The sequence below is a fragment of the Mercenaria mercenaria genome, chromosome 5, assembly GCF_021730395.1.
Source record: "Mercenaria mercenaria strain notata chromosome 5, MADL_Memer_1, whole genome shotgun sequence".
Classification (NCBI taxonomy): Eukaryota; Metazoa; Mollusca; class Bivalvia; order Venerida; family Veneridae; genus Mercenaria; species Mercenaria mercenaria.
The window spans coordinates 75,456,539-75,479,914 of record NC_069365.1 but is presented as its reverse complement, the minus strand read 5'-3'; the positions used below and the strand labels follow the sequence as shown (position 1 = coordinate 75,479,914).

General features: G+C 32.2%; 1 protein-coding gene across 2 annotated transcripts in view; it reads right to left on the bottom strand.

Annotated features, from left to right (window-relative positions):
- Positions 1 to 23,376, bottom strand: part of LOC123559140 (uncharacterized) — a 90,405-nt gene that overhangs the window by 58,766 nt on the left and 8,263 nt on the right. For both annotated transcript variants that reach the window (XM_053544013.1, XM_053544014.1), the window contains exons 4-5: positions 20,905 to 21,114; positions 14,050 to 14,178 (exon numbers count right to left, since the gene is read on the bottom strand). In XM_053544013.1, coding sequence (XP_053399988.1) covers positions 14,050 to 14,178; positions 20,905 to 21,114 — 339 coding nt within the window. The remainder of the gene's footprint in view (positions 1 to 14,049; positions 14,179 to 20,904; positions 21,115 to 23,376) is intronic.

Below are 23,376 nucleotides of genomic sequence, written 5' to 3'. Positions count from 1 at the left end.
AAAGCTTAATGAAATTAAATTTTGGATATTTGAAACTAACACGAAGAGTGAAGTGTCTAATTGTAATTGCTACGTTAGAAAGTTGTTCATTGTGTTTGTATGACTTCTATACGCAAATGAAAAGATAATATTGCACGGAACCGAAACAACTAAGGTACTTCATTTATATCATATTCTTAATAACTGCTCTGAAGAACTATGAATTTTAGAGAAAAAATGAAAGACTAGCGAACAGCCGACAAAAGAAAAGACATGTGGATTGTGCTCTACACTAATGGTGTTGATATCATATCCAGTTCCAGTGAGTCCAGATGTTTATTTAGATTGCTCAATAAGTACAAATGACTAGACTAAACTATTAAGGTTAATGTGTCAATTTAGATAACAACAGAAGTAGAGAAATGTTCTTTTGGAACTTTGAGGTAAAGCAAGGCATTTAATAGATAAAGCATGCTTTTACTTCTTTCATTCAATATTGTGTTAATATCTTGGTGTTACAGTGAACGCAATAAATAAAAGAAATGTAATACGTTTTTCCCGTTTTATGTAACACTCTTGTTGTCAGTTTTAAACGTATTTATATTATAACTCACATTTTCTTTAATTAAGATTTATTGTTTCGAATTATCATATCAAGTATACAGTTATTGAATTGCATGCCAGTCAAATAGTCAAAACTAGTTCTGACTATTGACCGATAAGACCTTCAGTAAGTAATTAAGCACAAACTATGTACCGGCAATTTTTATAAAGAGTCATGTAGTAGTCATTTTTATTGACCATCGGTATATAGGAAGGTATACAGACATCCGACAAGGCTGTTCTCATGTCTAATTGAAAATGTAGCTGTACTTGCCTGCATTAAAAAATACACACACAAACACCATTTTGTCTCATGGAGAATTATAATTAACTACTTTCGTTGCGAATATAATAATCCAAGACGTTATTAATGGGGGAGGGATGTGGGCATTGTAGTTTCATTTGTCTATCTAAAAAAACGAGTCTGAATTTTATGTTTTATGTATGCAAAGGATCTTATGCTATATTTATTTAACTATCACAACATCAGCCTCCGTTTGTTACAGTAACTTTGAATGAGTTCTGCTTAAGCGGGTGATGGATGTGGCACACTAATTTGGTATTTAGTCTGATACATTGGGAACTTGCAGTTTAAGCAATGTTTTATTACAAACTTCTATTTCTTAAGGCGGTGTTTTTCGATTTAATTTCTTTCTCATAATATGACTGAATCAGTTTGGTTTATTTGCTTTTATTTCCTTGTTCGCATTCTTTGTTCCAAAGGAATCTTCCTTAAAATTTTATTTAGGAGCAAAAACCACTTGTTCAATATTTTACTAAATATAGTATGTTTATTGTTATTATGACATACGGATACATGTAATCGATACAGAGCTAGGCTCCCGTCACAGAATTCTTTTATCAAAATAACAGTAAGAAATTTGAAAATGCACTGATTGAATACTACCCGGTATTACGTTAGCACAAAAATGTTGGACGCTGAAGGTGCTTTTATCATTCCTTAGCGAAACACAGAGATTAAATCGTTGAGTCTAAATGCAATATTTTACTTTTTACAAGTAATGCACATGCATTTCAAAACCATGACCATCGTTAAATCGTACCATGGTGATAAAGCTGTTTCAAACGTGATATTATGATTATTGTCTGTTTTATTTAGAGGGGCGACGACATAATTTAAGTCATTTGACGGTGTGTCTATCTTTTAATGGTCGAGAAATACCCCCGGCGCCCCCAGCCCCCTTCGTCATTATTGTATCACGGTCGGCCACCGACCTTCAGTGAGACACCTGGATGGTTTCTAAATATGAAGCATTCTACACTTCAAGAAAGGAAGGTTTTGTACATGTACATACATCGGCTAGGGGCAAGCAATTCAATGTCAGCAACCTTATCAACTCTGAAAATCTGGTTATCCATGTGTAAGTTTTTTGTCGTATCATGTTTAATTTGTATAATGTACATGATTTGCAATTAAGGAAATATATGAAGCAATTATTTTTCTTTCCAATTAATCACTACGATCTTAAAAGCAAAGACACCTGACTTAAAGATACGCGATCAAATAAAATTGACCTGCATCCAAGGGACTTTACTTCCACTTCATCTGCCATGTTTTAATAAATTAATTTAATTTTGCTTTTAGGAATTGGAAGTGGCTGATAAAAAGCTATTGTTATAATTATGAAATTTAACAGAAACGAAAATCGATCCGTCTAAAATAAACAGATTGGGTACTTAATGACAGCATATAAGTAACTATATGAGGATAATGTCGTAGTAATTCAGGGTAGAAAAATAAGTTAACGTTTCTCCTACATGAGGTGATATAAAAAAGATACTGTTGTGTACAAGATTGGATGTAACATGTTAAACTTTGGGTTTATTTACAATTTACGAATATGTTGTGTCTTCTGAATTATATTTATATTTGATATCTGTGTAAAAGCACTGGCCTCCAGATCGTTCGACAAAAACAAAACAAAAAAGAAATTTAAAAAAACAGGATTCATGAAATTAATGCTATATTTCTAAAAAAAAATAAACTTAATTACTGCAAGACTATATAAATGGAAACAAATGATAACTAGTTGGTTTTACTCATTTTACAATTGAAATCGAAAAGCGTTTGTAACGCTTCACTCGAGGTAAACTGTCTTGTATTTAATCCCCGTAGCAGTATAGATAAAAGCAGCGGAAAAGTGTTTGTTGCCGGTGTGGCTTGGGTTCGATACCCGACGCGTTCTTTTTTTAATTTTATTTTTAAATTTATTCATTTTTTGATTTGGCATTTTTAAGGTAGTTTAGGAACAAAAACTCAGACAAATTTCAGTTTCAAAGAATGATTATGTGTAGCCAAAATCTGGAGGTCAGTGCCTTTAAATTATTTATATATAATTTTTGATGAAAATTGACCTTCATATATATAATTTGCAAAATGCATGTGATCAGCCCTTTAGGTAATAAATGTTTCGAAGGAATTCAGTTCAGTTTAGAGTTCTGAAAATATTCCAGTATCATTTTGTGACAACTTAAATTTGGTACAGCTTAACATGGAATTTATCAATATTGAATATTTTTTTTTACTTTTCGTCTTTATTTTTACAAGCTTTTCTATGTTTATGAATTGTTAAAAGTTAGGTCCATGTTTCGGAGAAAAAAACGTTCGAACATCATCAAATCATAGAAAGAAAGTATTGTTTGACATAAAAATTTAACAGCATATAAAACATTGATATTATTCTACAAGACTATTGTCAATTTACTCATACATGTATTGAATTCCGGAAAGGGACTGCATGAAGGGCCACACTTCTGGACAGTACAGCGCCTATAAAAACTCACCACTTCTAAAATGCTATGTCATGTCTTCGTTTTGATGTATTTGCAACAATGTACGAGAGCATCACAGATCACAGAGGGTAAGTTTTCGTACATATGGCAGTGAAAAATGAGATTTACTTTGCTCTCAATAATATGTGTATTACACTGCTTGCAAGATCCCCTTGGACATACATATTTGGTACTATAGTTGTTATTATAAGACTTAGTGTTCTTTCTCCATAACACATTATTTCATCAAACGGACAGTTAATCTTTTGGGATACATGCAAAAATTTGTCTTATGTTTGACCAGAAAAATGCAAATGTTAGAAAGGTGGATTAGCTCTTTGGATCAGTATGTGTATATAACGAATTTCGCCTTGACTAGGAATATTATTTACAACAATTTAATTTTTCTACTTATTGTTTAATGGAAATGAACTTTATAAAATAAAATATGAGTTTGCTTTATTCTTTTATTCTGATTTGCTATTTGCATTTTTTTCCATACATAATTGTATCAAATTTAAATCCACATCTGACAGGGCTTTTTTCCAGTATTTTTGTTTCCAATGGTTTAATTTTGTAAGGTATTTATTTTACTTTGACCAAATTTAAGTATGATTTATCAATATTTTTTTGAGTATTTTTTTCTACCAATTGCCGTTTTACATAAAATTTTATTACACGAACTACATCTTTTCTCTTGTATTGTAGATATTGAATATCGAACAAAAAGTCATGCTACCGAAAGGGGCCTCAGTTTTCATCATTGTCAGTATATTTGCTTCGAGAACTGTTGTTAGTTACGGAGAGAGCCACAATGAGACAGTGTAAGTTATCAAATACCCAAATGTGAAGATTATCCATCATTTTGGTTAATAGTTACAAGTACACCGTTGCAATGCCGGCAACATGAAGCCATTTTATTTTTAGAAAAACGATATGGTATTATATTTACCAAGTTAAGTTTATTCTATATCAAATTTGCATTCTAAATCATGAATGCACTGTCCGTTAGATTGAAAATCTGTGAATTTGATATCTGTGTTTTAGGGAGTTTCTTTATTAAAGTCTTCATTCATTTTAAAGGTTTCTTTATGAAGACATTAAACTTCTGTTTCTTTTTAGCTCACCTGTCACGTAGTGACAGAGGGAGCTTTTGTGATCGCCATTCGTCCGTCCGTCCGTCCACAATTTCTTGTGAACACGATAGAGACCACATTTTGCAATCAATTTTAATCAAACTTCTGCACAACTTGTATTTGCATCATATTTCGGTTCTTTTCGAAAACTGGCCAGATTCCTTCATGGATTCTAGAGTTATGACCCCTTCAAGGGCCAAAATGGCTATTTTTCGATTGTGAAAACGATAGAGACAACATTTTGCTATTAACTTTTAAATTATGCAGAGTGATTGCCGATTTATCGTAGGTAGTAAGAATTATGGCTCATTGTCTTCAACCTATAGTGTAAGTCTTATTTTATGCTTGAGTATGATAATCGGAATCGCGTATTGTCAATCCATAGTTAAAAGGTACATACCTTCTCTTGATATATATCATTTGGCACATTGCACCACTCAGCCCTTGATATGCGAATGATTTAGGGTATGGTATCACGTGATTATGTAATGACAAAAATTGGATACCATACATGGATACAGATGTACTGATACGAAATACACTAAGCTGAAAACTCGAGTTTTAAAGCTCACTTGAGAGTGTGCATAATTGTTTACTAGACAATTACGAACGATATTCAATTCATGACCTCAGGGTCAAATTGGCCCCATCCCAGGAGTCACTAAGTGCTGCATAGGCTTATATTAGAAAAACTTGTCTTCTTATTGTTTAAATGCAGTAAGCTGCATTTACTCAGGTGAGTGCAGGACCAGTTGTTCCCCTTGTTTATTTATTGATTGGTGGTTGTTCTTTCAGTCTGAGATAAATCGAAGTATGGAACTGTTTTTACTGTTTCTTGAGATACATCGCTTTTTAGCTTAAACTTCCAGACACCTCAAATAATGTAGGGGCGATAACTATAATGTTCATTTTTTGAAGTGTTTGAACGAAGTAGGAAGTTTCAGCCGAAATCAGAAACAGCATAAAAATGCTTCAGACTGGGACATGTCTGAAAGAGAAGAAAAAGGCCCAGCAACAAAAATTCGACTTTTACCTCTGTGTATTTCAGTATTTGTATCTGTGCATTTTAAACGCGTGATCTCACATCTTGTAATTAAGTCAAGTCAAATATAGGAGTATACTTGATATTTGATGAATACTTGATGCTTGCCCTTAATCAGGTGAAATTCTTAGACAGAAGACAAACAGGATCTGGTTTGCAGATTTAATGAACTAAAATTTCCTAATTAAAATATCATTGTTCTGCTAAATCCATACATGTGCGTCAGTGTTTTAATGTATGTATATACTTTTTATATGTTCCAAATACTTCATCATTTAAACGTCTTTACACCTTATATAAATCGGTAAGCAAAATATCTCAAGATCTCTTGAACAGAACACGAAAAAAATGGCTGAAAAAATACTCCCTGATACGCGAGTCTAATTCGTCTTCAATGTTTACGCATGTCCAACCGTCAAATATTAAAATGTCGTGTTTTCGTGTTTTCGCCTTTGCGATCAGTAGGGTGAAAACACGATACAAAAATATCGCGATTTCACGCCATTGATGTTGTTTTCGCGTTTTAGCCCTACTAACCGCCAAAGAGAAAACACGAAAATACGATGGGAGATCGAGGGCGAAAACACGATATTAATAGTGAGCAATCGCGATATATTTGGTATCGTGTTTTCGCTTTATCGCATCGTGTTTTCGCTTTATCACATCATGTTTTTGCGTCAATGCGTCGGAACACCGTAGTCTATGGCAACAGATGGTTCTCAGCTTGCCGATGCAACTGAAATTTAAGCGATTTTATTGGGTGTTTTTGAAATCGGTTAATTATTGAGAACAATTTTTCTCTCTTTAAAATCAAGCAGATCTCGTTTCTTGTTTTCGCCTTAATGTATCGATTCATTTCTTTTATTCCTGTTTTAATCTAGTCAGCTTTGTTCATTTTGTTATTTGTCTTGTGTTAGAGCACGTCAGGAGATCGAGGGCGAAAACACGATATTAATAGTGCGAAAACGCGATATATTTGGTATCGTGCTTTCGCTTTATCGCATCGTGTTTTCGCTTTATCACATCGTGTTTTTGCGTCAATGCATCGGAACACCGTAGTCTATGGCAACAGCTGGTTCTCAGCTTGCCGATGCAACTGAAATTTAAGCGATTTTATTGGATGTTTTTGAAATCGGTTAATTATTGAGAACATTTTTTCTCCCTTTAAAATCAAGCAGATCTTGTTTCTTGTTTTCACCTTAATGTATCGATTCATTTCTTTTCCTGTTTTAATCTAGTCAGCTTTGTTCATTCTTTTATTTGTCTTGTGTTAGAGCACGTCAAAATATTATATCTTTTTTAAATTTGAATCTAATCATGAACACAACTTCTCAAATAATGTTTCTTAATAAGTTAAAAGGAACAGAGTTTATTGATTTACTTGGTATAATGTAACTTGACGACAGTCAGATGATGCTCCGAACCCTTTATTATTGGGCCACTGAACTACAAACAACCCCATATAAAGCGCCATTGACCTTATATACTAAAAAACGAAAATTTTCTTCTGTTGACTTCCTGTCAAACTGCAATAAAAGACCACGTCAATGATAACTTGCTCAAAGGTTCAAGAGACTTTGGGCGTTAAATTGTTTTGGTCAATCAATAATTCTGAAGAGGTAATTGAAAAGCTACTAGACATACACTACAGACACTACAGATGTTTGACTATAAGTACTTAATATGATTTTTCTACTCTTTATACTAATTTACCACATAATCCCATAAAAGAAAAACCTGGTGATTTTAATTGAGAAACAAATTGCGAAACTTGACAAAACGTAATTATACGGCATGTAAAGAAACAGGAACATTTTTTAACCGTAAATTTATCAAAAACACACTGTGAAGTTGTGATCAGGGACCTGTTTCACAGAACTTCGTACGATACTTTTTATCGAACGAACTTCGTATTCATCAGTCAGGGGAGTTACTTAAACAAGTGATCACAAAAATCACTTAACCAAGTGATTATTTGCGACTGATAACTATATCTCAAGTCATCCCAAATTCGCTCTTCAAACGTGACTATTTTTGAATTCCGCGCTATTTTGCGTCATCAAAGTATCGTGAGAATTAACGAGAGTTACCGTATAGAAAGAACATGGCGGAGAGAAGTGGCACGTCGGAGAACTCGAAGGAAAACATAGCAAAAAGTGAGTATATTTCGGTATTTTTAGCGATTCTCATTGACATTTTTCAAATGCTTCTGACGTTTTGAGCCAGCTGGTAGAGGTTTTCCCAGTAAGTTCAATGTTTTAACTTTGCAAAACTGGAAAGAAAATTCACTGCGCGCGGGGTAAAAACCCTTACGCGCAGTGGCTTGAAAATCTTAGGGTCAGTTTGGAAAAAATACGTGTTCGAGTGATTTTATCGTCAGAATTGATCTCGATAACGCATGTGAGTGATTTATTTTAAAATAAAAAATATATAAGGGAGATGACTACAGATAGCTTGCTGTCATCTCCGTTGAAGGGTTTGGGTGATCGAACTTTGCCCATAAGCATAAGTTACCTGATTATTTTTTTTTAAATATGAAATTGTGATATAGTTCAATATAAAGATGTTGGCTTCAGCTTTTGTTGCTCATTGAAACTTAGTAGAAATTTTGTGTAATATTAAGTTTTCATTATCGAATGTGCAATCAGTTATTCAGTAGATCTACAAAGAGCTATAAAAATAAAATAATATTTTATAGCTCTTTGATCAGTATTATAGCTAGTATGGTTGTGGAACATAAAAGAAAATTTATTTTCAGGGCATTCTGTAAATAGACAGACAAATCATGAATTGAAAGATTTTCAGTATATGAATTAAATCTGTTGAAATTTCAATTTAAGTTAAAACTGATGCATAAAAATTTATGTGATATATTGCATGCTCAGATGAAGTTGGTTTTTGATTTTCAGCCAATACGGAATATTGATGACTTTGAATTATTTGAAAATATGAAAAGATTAAAGTAATCAAATTATCTATACAATTTTTGAAATATTTCATTTTAAGCTGAGGTTTCGAGTTCATCTGCAATTGTTTGTTATAATCTGTAATCCTTGTTGAGTGGACATCGCGTCCTGAAAATTAGTTTAAGCCCCAGTTGGGGTGAAATCAAAGAGGATTTTCTCAAACCTTAAGCAGAAAATGCAAGTAATGGCTGGTAGGTACTGGTTAGTAAAAAAAAAAAGAATCAGCCATCTAAAAATTAAATGTGAGTGGAATTGAAATGTGTTTCAGTTAAATGTATAAAGTAAATTATATAAGTTTGATACAATAGTTGACTAGTAATTTAAGCTTGATGAAATATGTGACTAGTTATTTTGCAAGTTGTGTTGCTCTACAAAGATTCATTAAATGTGCAAATGCAGAGGTTGTAAGAATTCTTTCTTGCATTTTGTATTCGGCAAGAAAAAATAATGTTGGACAGATAACATAAACCATGATAACTGCTGTTGTTTTTTAGCTCGACTATTCGAAGAATAGGGGAGCTATCTTACTCGCCCCGGCGAGATGTTAAAGTTTGCGTACCACTCCAAATATTTTCAAAGTCCATTGAGATATTGCTTTGATATTTTGCATACTTGTTTACCATCATGACCCCAGTCTGTAAAAAGGAGAAGGCAACTCTATTAAGCATTTTGACTGAATTATGGCCCCTTTTCGACTTAGAATAAATGTTAAAGTTTGCGTACCACTCCAAATATTTTCAAAGTCCATTGAAATATTGCTTTCATATTTTGCATATTTGTTTACCATCATGACCCAAGTCTGTAAAAAGGAGGAGGCAACTCTATCAATCATTTTGACTATATTTTGGCCCCTTTTCGACTTAGAATAAATGTTAAAGTTTGAATACCACCCCAAATATTTTCAAAGTCCATTGAGATATTGCTTTGATATTTTGCATACTTGTTAACCATCATGACCCCAGTCTGTAAACAGGAACAGACAACTCTATCAAGCATTTTGACTGAATTATGGCTCCTTTTTCGAGGTAAAATATGCTTATTGTAATGTTAAAGTTTTACTCATAGCTTATATTATACTATCAAGCACTGAGAATAGTCTAGCGCGCTGTCAACTGACAGCTCTTGTTTTTCTAAAATATATAGAGTTCATATAAAGCTTTTCAGCATATTGCCACCAACTCATTATATCACTCATTTAACTGATTAAGTCAACTAAGTTGATCATCTATTTAGCTGATTTAATTTTGATGATAACGAATAAATCATCTATTTAAGTGATTACAGTTCATACTTATTCTTATATATTAACTGAGCACTTTTAATAAGGATACACGTATTTCTAATAAATAACCGTTGTATACTTTATATAAGAAGTTATTTGAGGATATTGAAATACTTGGCCCATTTACCAGATTTGGACAAATCACTTGTGTAAGTGATTAAATCAACTAAGCTGATCATTTATTTAGCTGATTTAATATAATGATTTTGAATGTATCACCTATTTAAGTGATTGCAGTTGATACTTATTCCTTCATATAAACTGAACAATTTTAAAAGTGAGTATACATGTATTGATAATGACCAATTTTACCATAATAGTATTTTTTAGTAGTTACTTTCTGATGTTGAAATATTCTGAACTCGTCTCATTTATCTGATTTGGACAAATCACTTGTGCAAGTGTTTTAATCAGCTAAGCTGATCACAGTTATTTAGCTGATTTAATAATGACCATTTCTTTGAGATGTTGAGAAATTCTCGACTTGGCTCATTTACCTGATTTGGACAAATCACGTGTTTAAGAGATTAAATCAACTAAGCTGATCATTTATTTAGCTGATTTAATAGTGATGAATTTAAATGAATCACCAATTTATGTGATTGCAGTTGATGCTTATTAATTCCAGCGTATTAACTGAACACTTTTAACAGTGAGTACACAAAGTCGTGTTTTATCATGAATGCCGTTGTATGACATATAAGGCATTATTTCCGGATGTTGAAATATTCTCAACTCGTCTCATTTATCTGATGTGGACAAATCACTTGTGCAAGTGATGTAATCAACTAAGCTGATCATTTATTTAGCTGATTTATTAAATAATGATGATTTTGCACAAGTGATGTAATCAACTAAGCTGATCATTTATTTAGCTGATTTATTAAATAATGATGATTTTGAATGTATCACCAAACACCTTTGAACACTTTTAACAGTGAGTATACATGTATTTATAATGAATAGCCATTGTATACCATATAAGCCGTTACTTTCGGATGTTGATATATTCTAAACTTGGCTCATTTAACAGATTTGGACAAATCACTTGTGCAAGTGATTTAATAAGCTGATCATTTATTTAGCTGATTTAGCCTGCCCGCTTAGCTCAGTAGGGAGAGCACAGATCAATGGATCTCGGGGTCGTGAGTTCGAGCCCTGTGCGAGGCGTATGTTTTCCGTAACGATTTGATAAATGATGTTGTGCAGGGGTCAAATTTAACAATAGTTTGTACTAGCTGAAATTAGCTAGTGCCCTTTTTGATCACTAGCTAAAATGAAAAGCTACCGGCTAAAGTTAATAATATTTAATTACTCTATTAATATTTTACTGGCCAAAACTTATTGATTGGTCTCTGTTAGTAGCCAGTCTCAAACAAAAATATTTTTTATAAAATAGCTTGTGCCATTTTTGTTGAACAATAAAATGTCATAAACATATATGATAACATTCCTTTCATGAGGAGAAATGTGTACCTTCAAAACAATTAAACTTTATTACAGCTCTGAAGACATTTGCTTGTTATATTATTGACTAGCTGAAATTAGCTAGTACATTTCAAACCCACTAGCTATTTTAAAATTCCACTAGCATTTAGCTTGTATGCTTGTCTAAATTTGAACCCTGTTGTGTCTAAAATCATTCGTCCTCCACCTCTAATTCATGTGGAGAAGTTGGCAGTTACTTGCGGTGAACAGGTTTGTACTGGTACAGACTCCAGAAACACCGATTAGGTTAACTGTCTGCTGTGCCTAACATAACTGCAATGCTGTTGAAAAATGCTGTTAAACCCAAAACAAACAAATAAAATTTAGCTGATTTAATACTGATGATTTTGAATGTATCACCAAACACTTTTGAACACTTTTAACAGTGAGTATACATGTATCTATCATGAATAGCCCTTGTATACCATATAAGTCGTTACTTTCGGATGTTGAAATATTCTCAACTGGGCTCATTTACCTGATTTGGACAAATCACTTGTGCAAGTGATTTAATCAACTATTAGCTGATCATTTATTTAGCTGAGTTAATAGTGGTGATTTTGAATGTATCACCAAACACTTTTGAACACTTTTAACAGTGAGTATGCATGTATTTATAATGAATAGCCCTTGTATACCATATAAGTAGTTACTTCCGGATGTTGATATATTCTCAATTGTGCTCATTTACCTGATTTGAACAAATCACTAATGCAAGTGATTTAATTAACTAAGCTGATCATTTGTTAAGCTGATTTATTATGTAATGATGATTTTGAATGTATCACCCAACACTTTTGAACACTTACAGCCAACACTTTTGAACACTTACAGTGAGTATACATGCATTTATAATGAATAGCCCTTGTATACCATGTATAAGTAGTTACTTGCGGATGTTGATATATTCTGAATTTGCCTCATTTACCAGATTTGGACAAATCACTTGTGAAGTGATTTAATAAGCTGATCATTTATTTAGCTGTTTTAACAGTGATGATTTTGAATGTATCACCATGTTCATTGCGTTCGATAAAAAAGGCTGTTTCAATCGTTAGAAGTTGTGAATTAAGAAAAAAATGCGATGTTAAAATAGCTGTTGCACGGACTTCGTATATGTAGTAAAACAAAAAATGCTGATATGTTTTGTTAGAACTGTTTTCCTTCATGCCAAATCCTTTAATTTGAAGAACGGAAATAACCGGTCATAATTATTAGTTATCAGAATACTAGTATTAAATATTCCCGACAAGAGACTGTTAGAAACATCTAATGCATATTATTTAATGCAGCTACATGTATGTATAAAATTCAGCGATGAATGAATCAAATCTACATTATATCACTTTTTTCGAAATTTACCAGGTACACACTTTTATACATTAGTCAATTGTTAGAAACCGTAAAGGTATAATTCTAGAATTAGTCAGGCATACAAAAAGGAAGAAATATACCTATCATAGAATATCAATACGTTAGGATTAAATTTAGCAATAAAATCGTTGCTATAAAAATGTTATGTGCGTATGGGCAGGCAAGCCCTGGTTTATGCCATATTATAATGAATTTCTGAGCAAAAAGGCCCCATGTTTCTTGCACTTCTAATATCTTAAAGAATCCGTCACATTAAGACCCAGTTTTAAATTCTTTAAATTTCGAATACTGTAAATGTTGTCTAAAATGCTATTGTTTTAAGTATCATAAATTCGGGAGGGTCACGTCCATCAAAGTTTTGATTATTCTTTAACATAAGCAGCTACCTCTTCTATTATATACCGAGCTTCGATGGCCAAATAGATAAGGTACCTCTATTGTCATCTCGTTCAAATGAATATTAAAATAAGTAGACAAGGAAATATTTAATGAAATACGAAACATGTATCCGTAATCATTTAACGTAATTTTATTTACAGGTTTTGTACAATGAACATGTTTCTATCATATACACATAAGAATTTGTACACATGATTGTCACAAAAATCCCAAAAATATGTTAGTATGCACAGCTGCAAACATTTTCTGCTACGTTACTATTCCTACACATGTTACAAACGTAATCATGCTTTTTTTCTCTATGGAAAACAACTTACGATTGCGTTGTACATAAATAGAAGTTTCGAGGTGTAAAAAATGTTAATATCTCATTAATGAAAAATCAAGGTTTACATATATTGAATATTGTTTTTGGTTTCCGCTTTAGAGAAGTTTTCTTCTTGTCATAATGCTTAGGCTTAGTACTTAACTGTGTTATAAATACAAGTCTCCCAAGTTAAAAATGGTGGTTTGCTCTATGTTCTGCAAAACACACTGCCGTTTTTGTCACAATTTATGAACTATTGAAATATCTGTTGAATCTATTGAAGGTGCTCAGTAAAATAGCATTAAATAACCCCATTTTTTCGCCTTTCTCAAGAGCCAATGCCTCATATATGTTTCTGTCACTCAATGTGTTTCACACATCATTTTAAAGAAAATTCGAAGGAATATAGATATTGTGGTCATATTAAAGATTACCTTTATTCCACTCGATTCCAAAGTAAATTATACAAATTTGAAGTCAAATTACAAACGATACATACTGAAACGTGTGTGTGGAAAAGAAGCTTGATGGTGCTTTAAAAGGCATCATTTGCAGTAAAATCTTTTAGTGACTGATACAGATTTAGGCGTAAAGAATACATCTTCATGCAGTAAAAAACGTGATACATTACACAAAAATCAGACTGATTAGGATTGTAGCCAGAAATAGTGCGTTTATACCTGTTTCCTAGTAAGCACATATAAGTGCATGTCATCCGAAGAATACATGTCATGTAGGATATCTCGGCCGAAATTATGTACACTAGGTTGCCAGATTTTAACAGCTGAAGCATTTGGATATATAACTGCCTGTAAACATAAATCATTTAAAAACGGTTATTTTTAAACATAAATTCCAAAACAACCGATATTATAAAAAAAAAACTTTAAAGTCCTGTGTAAATACAATTAAACATTTAAGTAGTGTATAACGCTTTATGACATCTTATATTATAAAATCTTACAGACTTGTACTACGGTAAAAAATGTATAATATGCAGAAAATATATAAACCTATATATTTTTGTCAAGAAGTTTTAAATGTCCAAACATTTAGAACAAATCTGACGACGGATCTAGATAAAATGTCTTATACCCTATCAGTCATTTAACAAGACTTATAGCTTGAAGTAAACCCCTATACATTTTATTGCATTTTTGTGCATTATTTCCAGCTTTAGGATTTAGTGTCACAGATGTTTAAAGATGTGATTTGATGTGTAAAGGTAAATATCCCTCAATTGCTGCAAAGATAGGAGGAATATAAGAACATAACATTCATTTGAAGACAGATATAAAGGTGCAATAAAACATTTAAGGATATAAACGGCCGACCTTTTCTAAAGAATATAGCTCTATAACGATGAAAATTAGAAGTTAATTCAACAAGCATATATATCAAAAATATACATACTTGACAATGAAAAGACTCGGCACAAGATGGAAGTCTATAAATAAAATAAATGAAATGACTTCGCATGCCTTTTCAACAGTATATAATTACAAAAATACAAACTAGTTTCTCCTATCGGCGCGACGTCAACATAAAGGTACGTAACTCTGACCTTATTTGTCTCAAAGGGGCGTAGTTAATATTGTTATTTGATTATTTAGAATGTAACTGTCACTGTAGTCTAATACGTTTTGGTTAAAAGCTTTTTATGAAAAAGATTCTTTCACTAACCTAGCTGAAGAAGTATCTTATTTCAATTTAAACAAGAAATATCTTTAAAAATGATAGTCGGCGAATTGTAATAAGGAAAGAAGTTTATGAGTTTTTCATCTAACATTCATCTTTCATCTAACATTTTTCAAACTGCAAAACTAAACACCGCACTTTAATAATTAAAATGGTTCTCTTTTAATTTTTCGCAATGGTTTCGTAGGTTTGCAATTTTGTTTCGTTTATCCTTAGACGAATAATTACAGCAGTAGTTTGATGAAGATTCATGAAGCGGTTCATGAGAAGAGGTCATTAAACGTGTTTATATTTTTAGCTAAATTGGTCCCTATCCCCATTTGTAACAAAATAGCATGAGACCATACGATATTGTTACACATCGAGTTTGATAAAAATCCATTACATTTTAGTGGTTAATGCGAAGAAAGGCATCTCTACTTTTAGCTATAGTGGTCCCTAATAGGGCACAAATGCCTATATAAATAAATTTGGAAGAGGACCTTATAATGATGCTCCAGACCAAGTATGACAAAGATCCACCAAGCTGTTCATGAGACGCTGTATAAAGGCATTTCTAGTTTTAGCTCTAGCAGCCCCTAAAAGGGGTCAAATGTCCCAGCTGAACAAAGTTGCGCGCCTAATAAAGATGCTACAAATCAAGTTTGATTAGAATACATGAGAAAAAAATCAAAGAATTTTTTTATTTATTATTTTTATTTATTTCTAAAATAGGCCAACTGATCCCGCTTTAACAAATAGCATATTCGCTATTCATGAATCTTTGGACAATGACGTCACACCTATAAAAAAGTGAAGGTCAAGCAAAACTTACAATTGTAATTATTTCAATATATCTGTTTCATAAGCAAAGTTTGACCGTAGTCATATCACATAGATAAACTGTATGCAGCGTACCTTCATTTCAGTGTAATGAGATTCAGTCATTATATAGCATATATATAATAAAACAGATTTCAACTGAGTTCAATATTTGCATACCATACTAAAGAAAAATATTCATATATAATAAATCAGTTAAATAACTTATAACAAATATATCAAAGCAAACAAGTACTCATTTTAATATGCAATCTGAATAAGTCACAAAAGCAAGAAACATTTTCATACACAGACGACAATTGTAACAAGGAAAATCTTTTAAAAAGCACTTCTCTACATAAAACACTCTTATCACACCCTTATTCATGTGATACGCAGACCGTATTCAGCTCTTTCTTTAATTTGATATATGTTGGTATTTGAACAGGTTTTTATCATATTTATTAAACTTACTTATCATTTTGAGGTATACCAATATTCTTGCTAAATATACTGAGCCAAAGTTAGCTTTAAAACTGTGAACAGCGTCGTTTAGGATAAACGCTTTGTCTACATTTCACTCAGCGTAGCACAATCAACAGAGTGAAAGAAATTGACACTCTCGTACAATCAGGCAGAGTGTTGCATAAATCTTCCATTTTGATAAATTATCTATAATGCGTTATCAAGTAGTTTGATTTGCAAACTAAAGTCACGTGGCATAGGCAACGAAAACGAATTTAGACGGCGTCGCCGAAAAAAAAAATGGGATCATTTGGAACTTTTGATCTTTATTACTGTAAATATTTATATGGTTACGTAGTGGAAACTGTCTAGTTGAATGGTCTCTTATTTGTTGTGTGTGAATTGTTCTTCTTCTTCTTAATTTATCGCCATTTTGGCCAATGTAATATTCTCCATATCCGTTGCAGGTGATTACATACAGAACCTTTTTACATCACAGGACATGGTTTCATTTACATAAAATGTTTTGCCGTTAAACTTGTAGCAATTGTTTTCTTTTATATGTTTTGCATAAACTACAGTTTGGTCTTTTGCATTTTGTAACGGTAAAATTTACGTTTTTATCAGACTTTAAATTTGTAAATTTAGCTTTTTCAATAGTTTTTAAGGGTTGGTGGTTGCCGTTTGCTTTTGATAAATTACTTCTTTCATTTTAGTGTCTGACATTTTTACAGGTAAATTATTTGTAATAATTGTATACAGTTCAGGGTTTTTAGGGTTGAATGTAGACACGTAAGGTATTGTGCCTTTATGTGGTTTGATTTGTGATTTAAGTAGTGTCTCTCTCAGAATATTAAGTACTTTGCTGATTCCATTTGGATGATAGATATAGGATAATTTCTGTTAAGAAGCGATGACTTAAGCTTTTTTAAGCGTAATATATTGTATACATCATCTGGGAATTGTTTCCAGTTATCTTTGTCTGTTGCATGCTCTAAGATTGTGTAAAGTTTTTCTTCCAGGTAACCTAATACCAATGTTGAATATTTAGGTACAAATTATGTTCCCATAGCTGTTCCCATGATTTGATTGTAAAATGTTCTATTAAATGAGAAATTGATATTTTTCACAATTGTTTTGATGTCGTTCAAGATGAATTCCACGTTATTTTCTCTGTTCTCTGCTCTATTATTTCCTCTGTTTCTTGGAATATTTTGAAATTTGTTATAATTTTCTCTAACAGATTAAGACTTTGCAGCTTGGCCATATGTTAGCTGTAATTTACGACTTGTGTTTAAACATTTGTTTAAAATAAGGTTATCCTTATGTAAGTTTCTTTAAAATTTTGTTCGTACCACTAAGCAAGCGTTCTTTTGTCTTTCATCTGTTTTTTAAAAAAAACCTTCCTATTGTATGCAGTTGTATCTTTCCACTTTTCTGTAAGAATTCGACGGACTGAGCAATTACTTTTTAATTTGATGATTTCTTCCATTTCATGATCCAGCTTTTTGAATCTGTTCTCATATTGTTGAGCTCTTAATTCTTGTAGTTGAATTTCTGTTTTAAAATCATTCAATGGGGCATTTTCTCTAGCAGTTATTTGATCTGTATGTTTATTTCGAAATTTCGTTTTTGAAGATATTTGGGTATCACAATTGGTTCTCCATTAATCCAACGAGTATATATATTGTTTTTTATATACCCCAAAAGGCTTTCTTGCGTTTCTGAATCTTAGATTCCCATGTTTGTGATAAAATAGATTTTATGCTTTTATGCGAATAGCTTCTTCTTCGGCAATGAGGGTTCCTTTGTTGTTATTTTCAGTAGGTGCAATTTCGTTTGAAGTACTTATATTCCCTGACAGTTGACTAATATCTTTCATCATTTCGGATAAAGCAAGATCAATATTGCTATTTTCCGACGTAACGTGGAAAGTTTCTTTCTCCTTGATTGTGTTTTTAAGTTTTTACCATAACTGAGCTAAAATAAAATAGCATAATTTAAACTTAACAACAAAAATCATTTGTTCCGCTCATCTACCACTTGATTTCGATGTCATAATCATTCTGCCTGACAACGACATATAATACCATAGTCGCCTTTAAGATATCACTGAAACACATCACGAATCATCACTTAAGCGACGTAAACACTTATTAGAAAACTATCCTTATCTCCTTAGAACGCAGATGAATGCGTATTTTGTTCCAGCAAAAAGTGTTTTAGAAATGGTAATTTAATGACGTTACTGTCTGTCATGTGGACTCACAAAAATTTATAACGGCACAACGTAAAGAATGTATCATTCGGTCTTGTTACATAATGTAACATGATGTAATCCAACATAAAGAATACTGTAAAGCGGACATTTGGTATTTGTTTCCATTTACTACGATAGCCTTCGCAAACTTAATTTATATTTGACTGTCACAATGCTTTCTCATACTGAGACGCTGTAAAAGGTTTTGCTATTTAATGCTACATATAAGTATCAGTACGCCGCGTACATTTTTGGAATGCATACTGCTGAATTTGTCTCCGACAGAGCTATGTCTTGGTGTATTTGAACTTAAGATTGCAAGCCCTGTTACAAACTCAGTCATGTTTCGCGTTATCTCCACATCTTTCTCAGATATGTCTGAAACTAATACTGTGGTATTTTTATATGTCAAGGTGTTAATATGGTATAATGTTTGAATTAATAATTTTTAATTTTTGTTTCATCACTTATACTGAGCCGACTCCTTTTCGTTTTAACATAAAGTGAATTTACTAGTGTTTAGTTTGAACATTATACTTAAGTTATGTCTAAACGCAAGTGCTAACAAGTTCTAGCGAAGGCACTATATCTAAAGCGAACAAAGGTGATTTTGTTTTTCATCTTTGAGCTTTAATCTCAAAATCAATTAAAACATCTCGTTCATAACATGACGACTCAATATAGGAAATATCAAAATATTGTTACGAACACTTGATTGTTTTAGTTTTCTAAATGTCTATGACAGTAAAAACTAATATTCAATGTTATGAGTTCTTTCCCGAAATTGGGAAAAAAAGAAATAGCTTATTACAAAAATAAGGCGACATTTCGTACGAGACTTCTGTCTGACTGGATTGTTATGCGCATATATTATCATGCTTCTGGCAACAATAGAGTTTTAAAAAACTTTATTTGTGAATTTAGAAAACGTAATAAAGTAAGTTTATGTAACATTTTATCGTTCATTTAGTGTCAGGCTGTAGCCATTAAAATGCTCAGTTCGTTACATCACTACTAGTCCCATGCTTATCAATGTGTTTGCAAGTACACAAATCAGCATGTGTTAGTTTGTACTAGTCACATTCTTTTGAATATATGTATCTTATATTGATATATTTATCTACTGTTTGACGTATAGAATGTATATTTTTTATATTACCCCATTATTACTATTTTGACGTTTGCGCTGTTTTGTGTATTATGTTTATGTATTGCGTTGGTCGAATTAGCTTTATCTGAGGATAACAAAACAGAAATTTTGAGGTTTCAGCAAAATAGCTAACACGCGATAAGAAGAAAATTACATTATGTTTTTCTACATTAAATCTATGAAACTCGTTGAAAAAAAAGTGAAAAATAATGCTAGAAGGAATTATTCTATTAAACTGATTCGCTAGATACAATACGAAATATATATATTGAGAATTTAAAACAGACGATGAACTGTCTTTAGAAGATATTGTTTTAGCTCAGGCGTTTGGTTGCTTTAATTGATTTGTTTGTGGATAATTTTCGAAGTATTTTTGTTTACGTCGGCCTTTCAAATGAACAGCTTTAGTTTAGGTAATTCTTGTAAAAAACTGAAAATAAATAAAAAAAATAAAATGAGAAATACAGTAAAGTCAAAATTAAGAAAAATGGAATATCCATTACAAAGGATATTGTTATCCGTAGAATCTCTGAAGCTGACACAAAATAAATTTACTTTGCTAGCAATAAATTTTCAGTCATTTGAAATCCTCTAAGTCAAATATATGCTCAACACGAAAGATAACCCCAAAAGTGTAAGATACATGCACACAGTTAATGTTAAACCTACCATTTGCGCGTACATTTATTTTATCTAACTTTTATGCATTCGTACACCACATTTTTTGCGATACGCCTTAATAATGAATTTATGTTGAATAAAAAAAAATGAGAAAATCTTTTAATTCAACACTTAACTCTTTTTGATAAATTCGTCAGAACTTACACCTAGCTTTCGACTTGGATGATTTATCGCTATGAACGAAAACTGATCAAACAAAACATAAATAATTATTTCCATTGGCAACATAATCAGAAAAACATTCGTATAAATTTTTCTTTTAATAACATTTGTGAATATATCATTCATGATATTAAATTAAACAGTAAACAGAAACAAGACACACAAACAAGAAAAAAACATGTATATATAACAGCAATCGGTAGATTTGTCAGATATGAACTATGAAATTAATGTATTATTGTACAGATTTATACAATGTATATGATTTAAGTGTCATCTTTTCATAAAATTTGTGTCATAGATTCTAACGAAATTTACCTGTAAAACTGCACCGTTTGCTGTGCCGAAGCTTGCAATAATTTTGGAGTCTATAACTGACACTGCAACAGCTGTTAATTGAGCGTCATCATATTCAACGACAGGCTTTGAGGACAGGGTATTTTTTCCAATAACCTGGCGATATACTGGAAGGTTTCCCTCGTTACACAAGAAGTAATCGTCTGACTTTTCGAAGGTGTCATTGTCGGCCTGAATGTTATAAATTACAATTACTAAAGCACACAAAATATGTCTTCCGTTGTAACAATGTAAGTTTTGTTTTCCACTTTCCTTCATTAGATCTCCTGGTTATGATTTTTTTTTTAATTAGACAATTTTTTGATGACATATGATTTTGGGGAGCACAAATGAAAGAAGTAAGACCTGCTCTTAGTTTTCCTCAGTTTTATACTTAATTTTGACTTAAAGGCCGAACAAAATAGTCGCACGGGTATCTTTTAATATTACAAATAGTTTGAAATAGTAAAGAACTTCTATGTAAGAATAACAAACTAACATCAAATAACTGAATTGCTACTTGAATGCTATAAGCGTGCGCATAACATGTTTGACGTTGTGGGAGGGAAATAAAGCCATAAATGTTGTTCGACGTTGACGTCGTTTTAAGTAGAGGAGACGTTGGTCGAATTGACTTGGTCTATAATAGTAAAAGACGAAAGTTTTCAGCAGAAAAAAGCTTATATGCGATAAAAGGAATATTACATGTGCGTCTTTCCACACTGAATTTATTAAACTCGTTGAATAAAATTGATAACTCTTCCGATCCCAATGAGTTAAAAAAATCTAAAATTTCACCGCTGATTTGTGACACATGATAAAAAGAGATTTGATTATATATGCAAATGCTTAGCCAGTTCGAAGTACTGATACAATATGGGAGTTTATATAAAACAGCTTTTGAGTTAGTGGACTTGTTGTGAAATATGCATGCTCCTTATATGTATGTATGAAATGACTTTACAAGCTTGCTTAGATTTTCTTAGATTTTGATTAAAATGTTACAAAAACAACGCAGCAGTTTGTCTAAATATTATGATAGAGGAAAGGTATGATTTGTAATAAATATTTCCGTTTTAAACTTGACTTTAGTCAGTACACAAGGTTTAAAGAAATTTTGTCCGTAGGAAAATTTTTGCTTAATATAGTATATACATATAGAAAACTGTCCGATATGTCTTTAAAACGATATCGTGCAAATTATAAATAAGACATGACTTTAAAACACATATGCCCGCCCCATTATGGCCTACTGGAGGCAAGTTGATATGTTATTTTGTATGCTGTTATCTTTAACTAAATGATCATGGAAACAAGATGCTATCTACTTACAACAAGAAGCGACCCTATGATGACTGACAGTGAAAACGTTCTTCAGTTGTCAAGCAAAACCCGTTTTCAGTCTAGAGGTCACAGTGACTTTTGACCTTCTGAACCCCCAAACATTAGAGGTCAACTACTCGCCACAGACAATCATCTTATAAAATTTAAAAGCGTTCTAAGTTGTTTCGTTTGAAGGGCCATCTACTGACCACAGACAGTCATTCTACAATTTTGACTACTGAACGCACACCCAAGTCCATTGTGACCTTTACCTATAAAAAACTGAACGATTAACCAAATAGGCAATCATGCTACAAAGATTGATAGCTGCGGCCAAAACTTTGTTTACTTTTGGGGGTCATCTACAGATCTCAGACAATCTGCCTAGTATGATGTTTGACGAATCCAGGAAAAAGCGTTCTTACTAACTGAGCGGAAATCGTTCTCAATCTCGAGGTCACTTTGACTTCGACCTACTGACCCGAAACAATAGAGGTCATCTACTGAACACAAGCAAGCATCTTATTATGTCTAACGACTAATTTATTGGGCGGAAACCGTTTTCAGGCTCAATTCCAAAGTGACATTAACCTTTTACCTACTGCATCTTAAAAAAATTGAGATTTTTTGCTGAACACAGGCAATCATCCTATCAAGACAGATAATTATGGGCCCAAACATTCCTTACTTATTGAGCAGACAACGTTTTCAGTCCCGAAGTCAGAGTGTTTAGAGGATGTTGTTTTGTTATTGTTGTTTAAGCGACATTTTTTTTTTGTCGATTCGAAAAAAAGTAACAAATTTGGAAACGAATCTCCCAAGAATCAATCTTGTGAAATAAAGAATGGACAGGCGATTTCTGATGAGAATTATTAGTAACCTATAAAGATATGTGAAAATAACTAGGTTTTATCAAACAATCTTTTAAGCAGCGAATTGCCTAGGAAAATTATTTGTTCTAGCTTGTAACGTTTCACGGGAATTTCTGAATCATGTGACTTCTTTTCTCAATGTTTACAATTCCACCATTTATACATATATTCGCACTTTCCCGCCATTTTACACACACAAATAATATTTAACCAATAAATAACTAAAACAGTCTCACGAAGATGAAAGTTTCCCACTTCA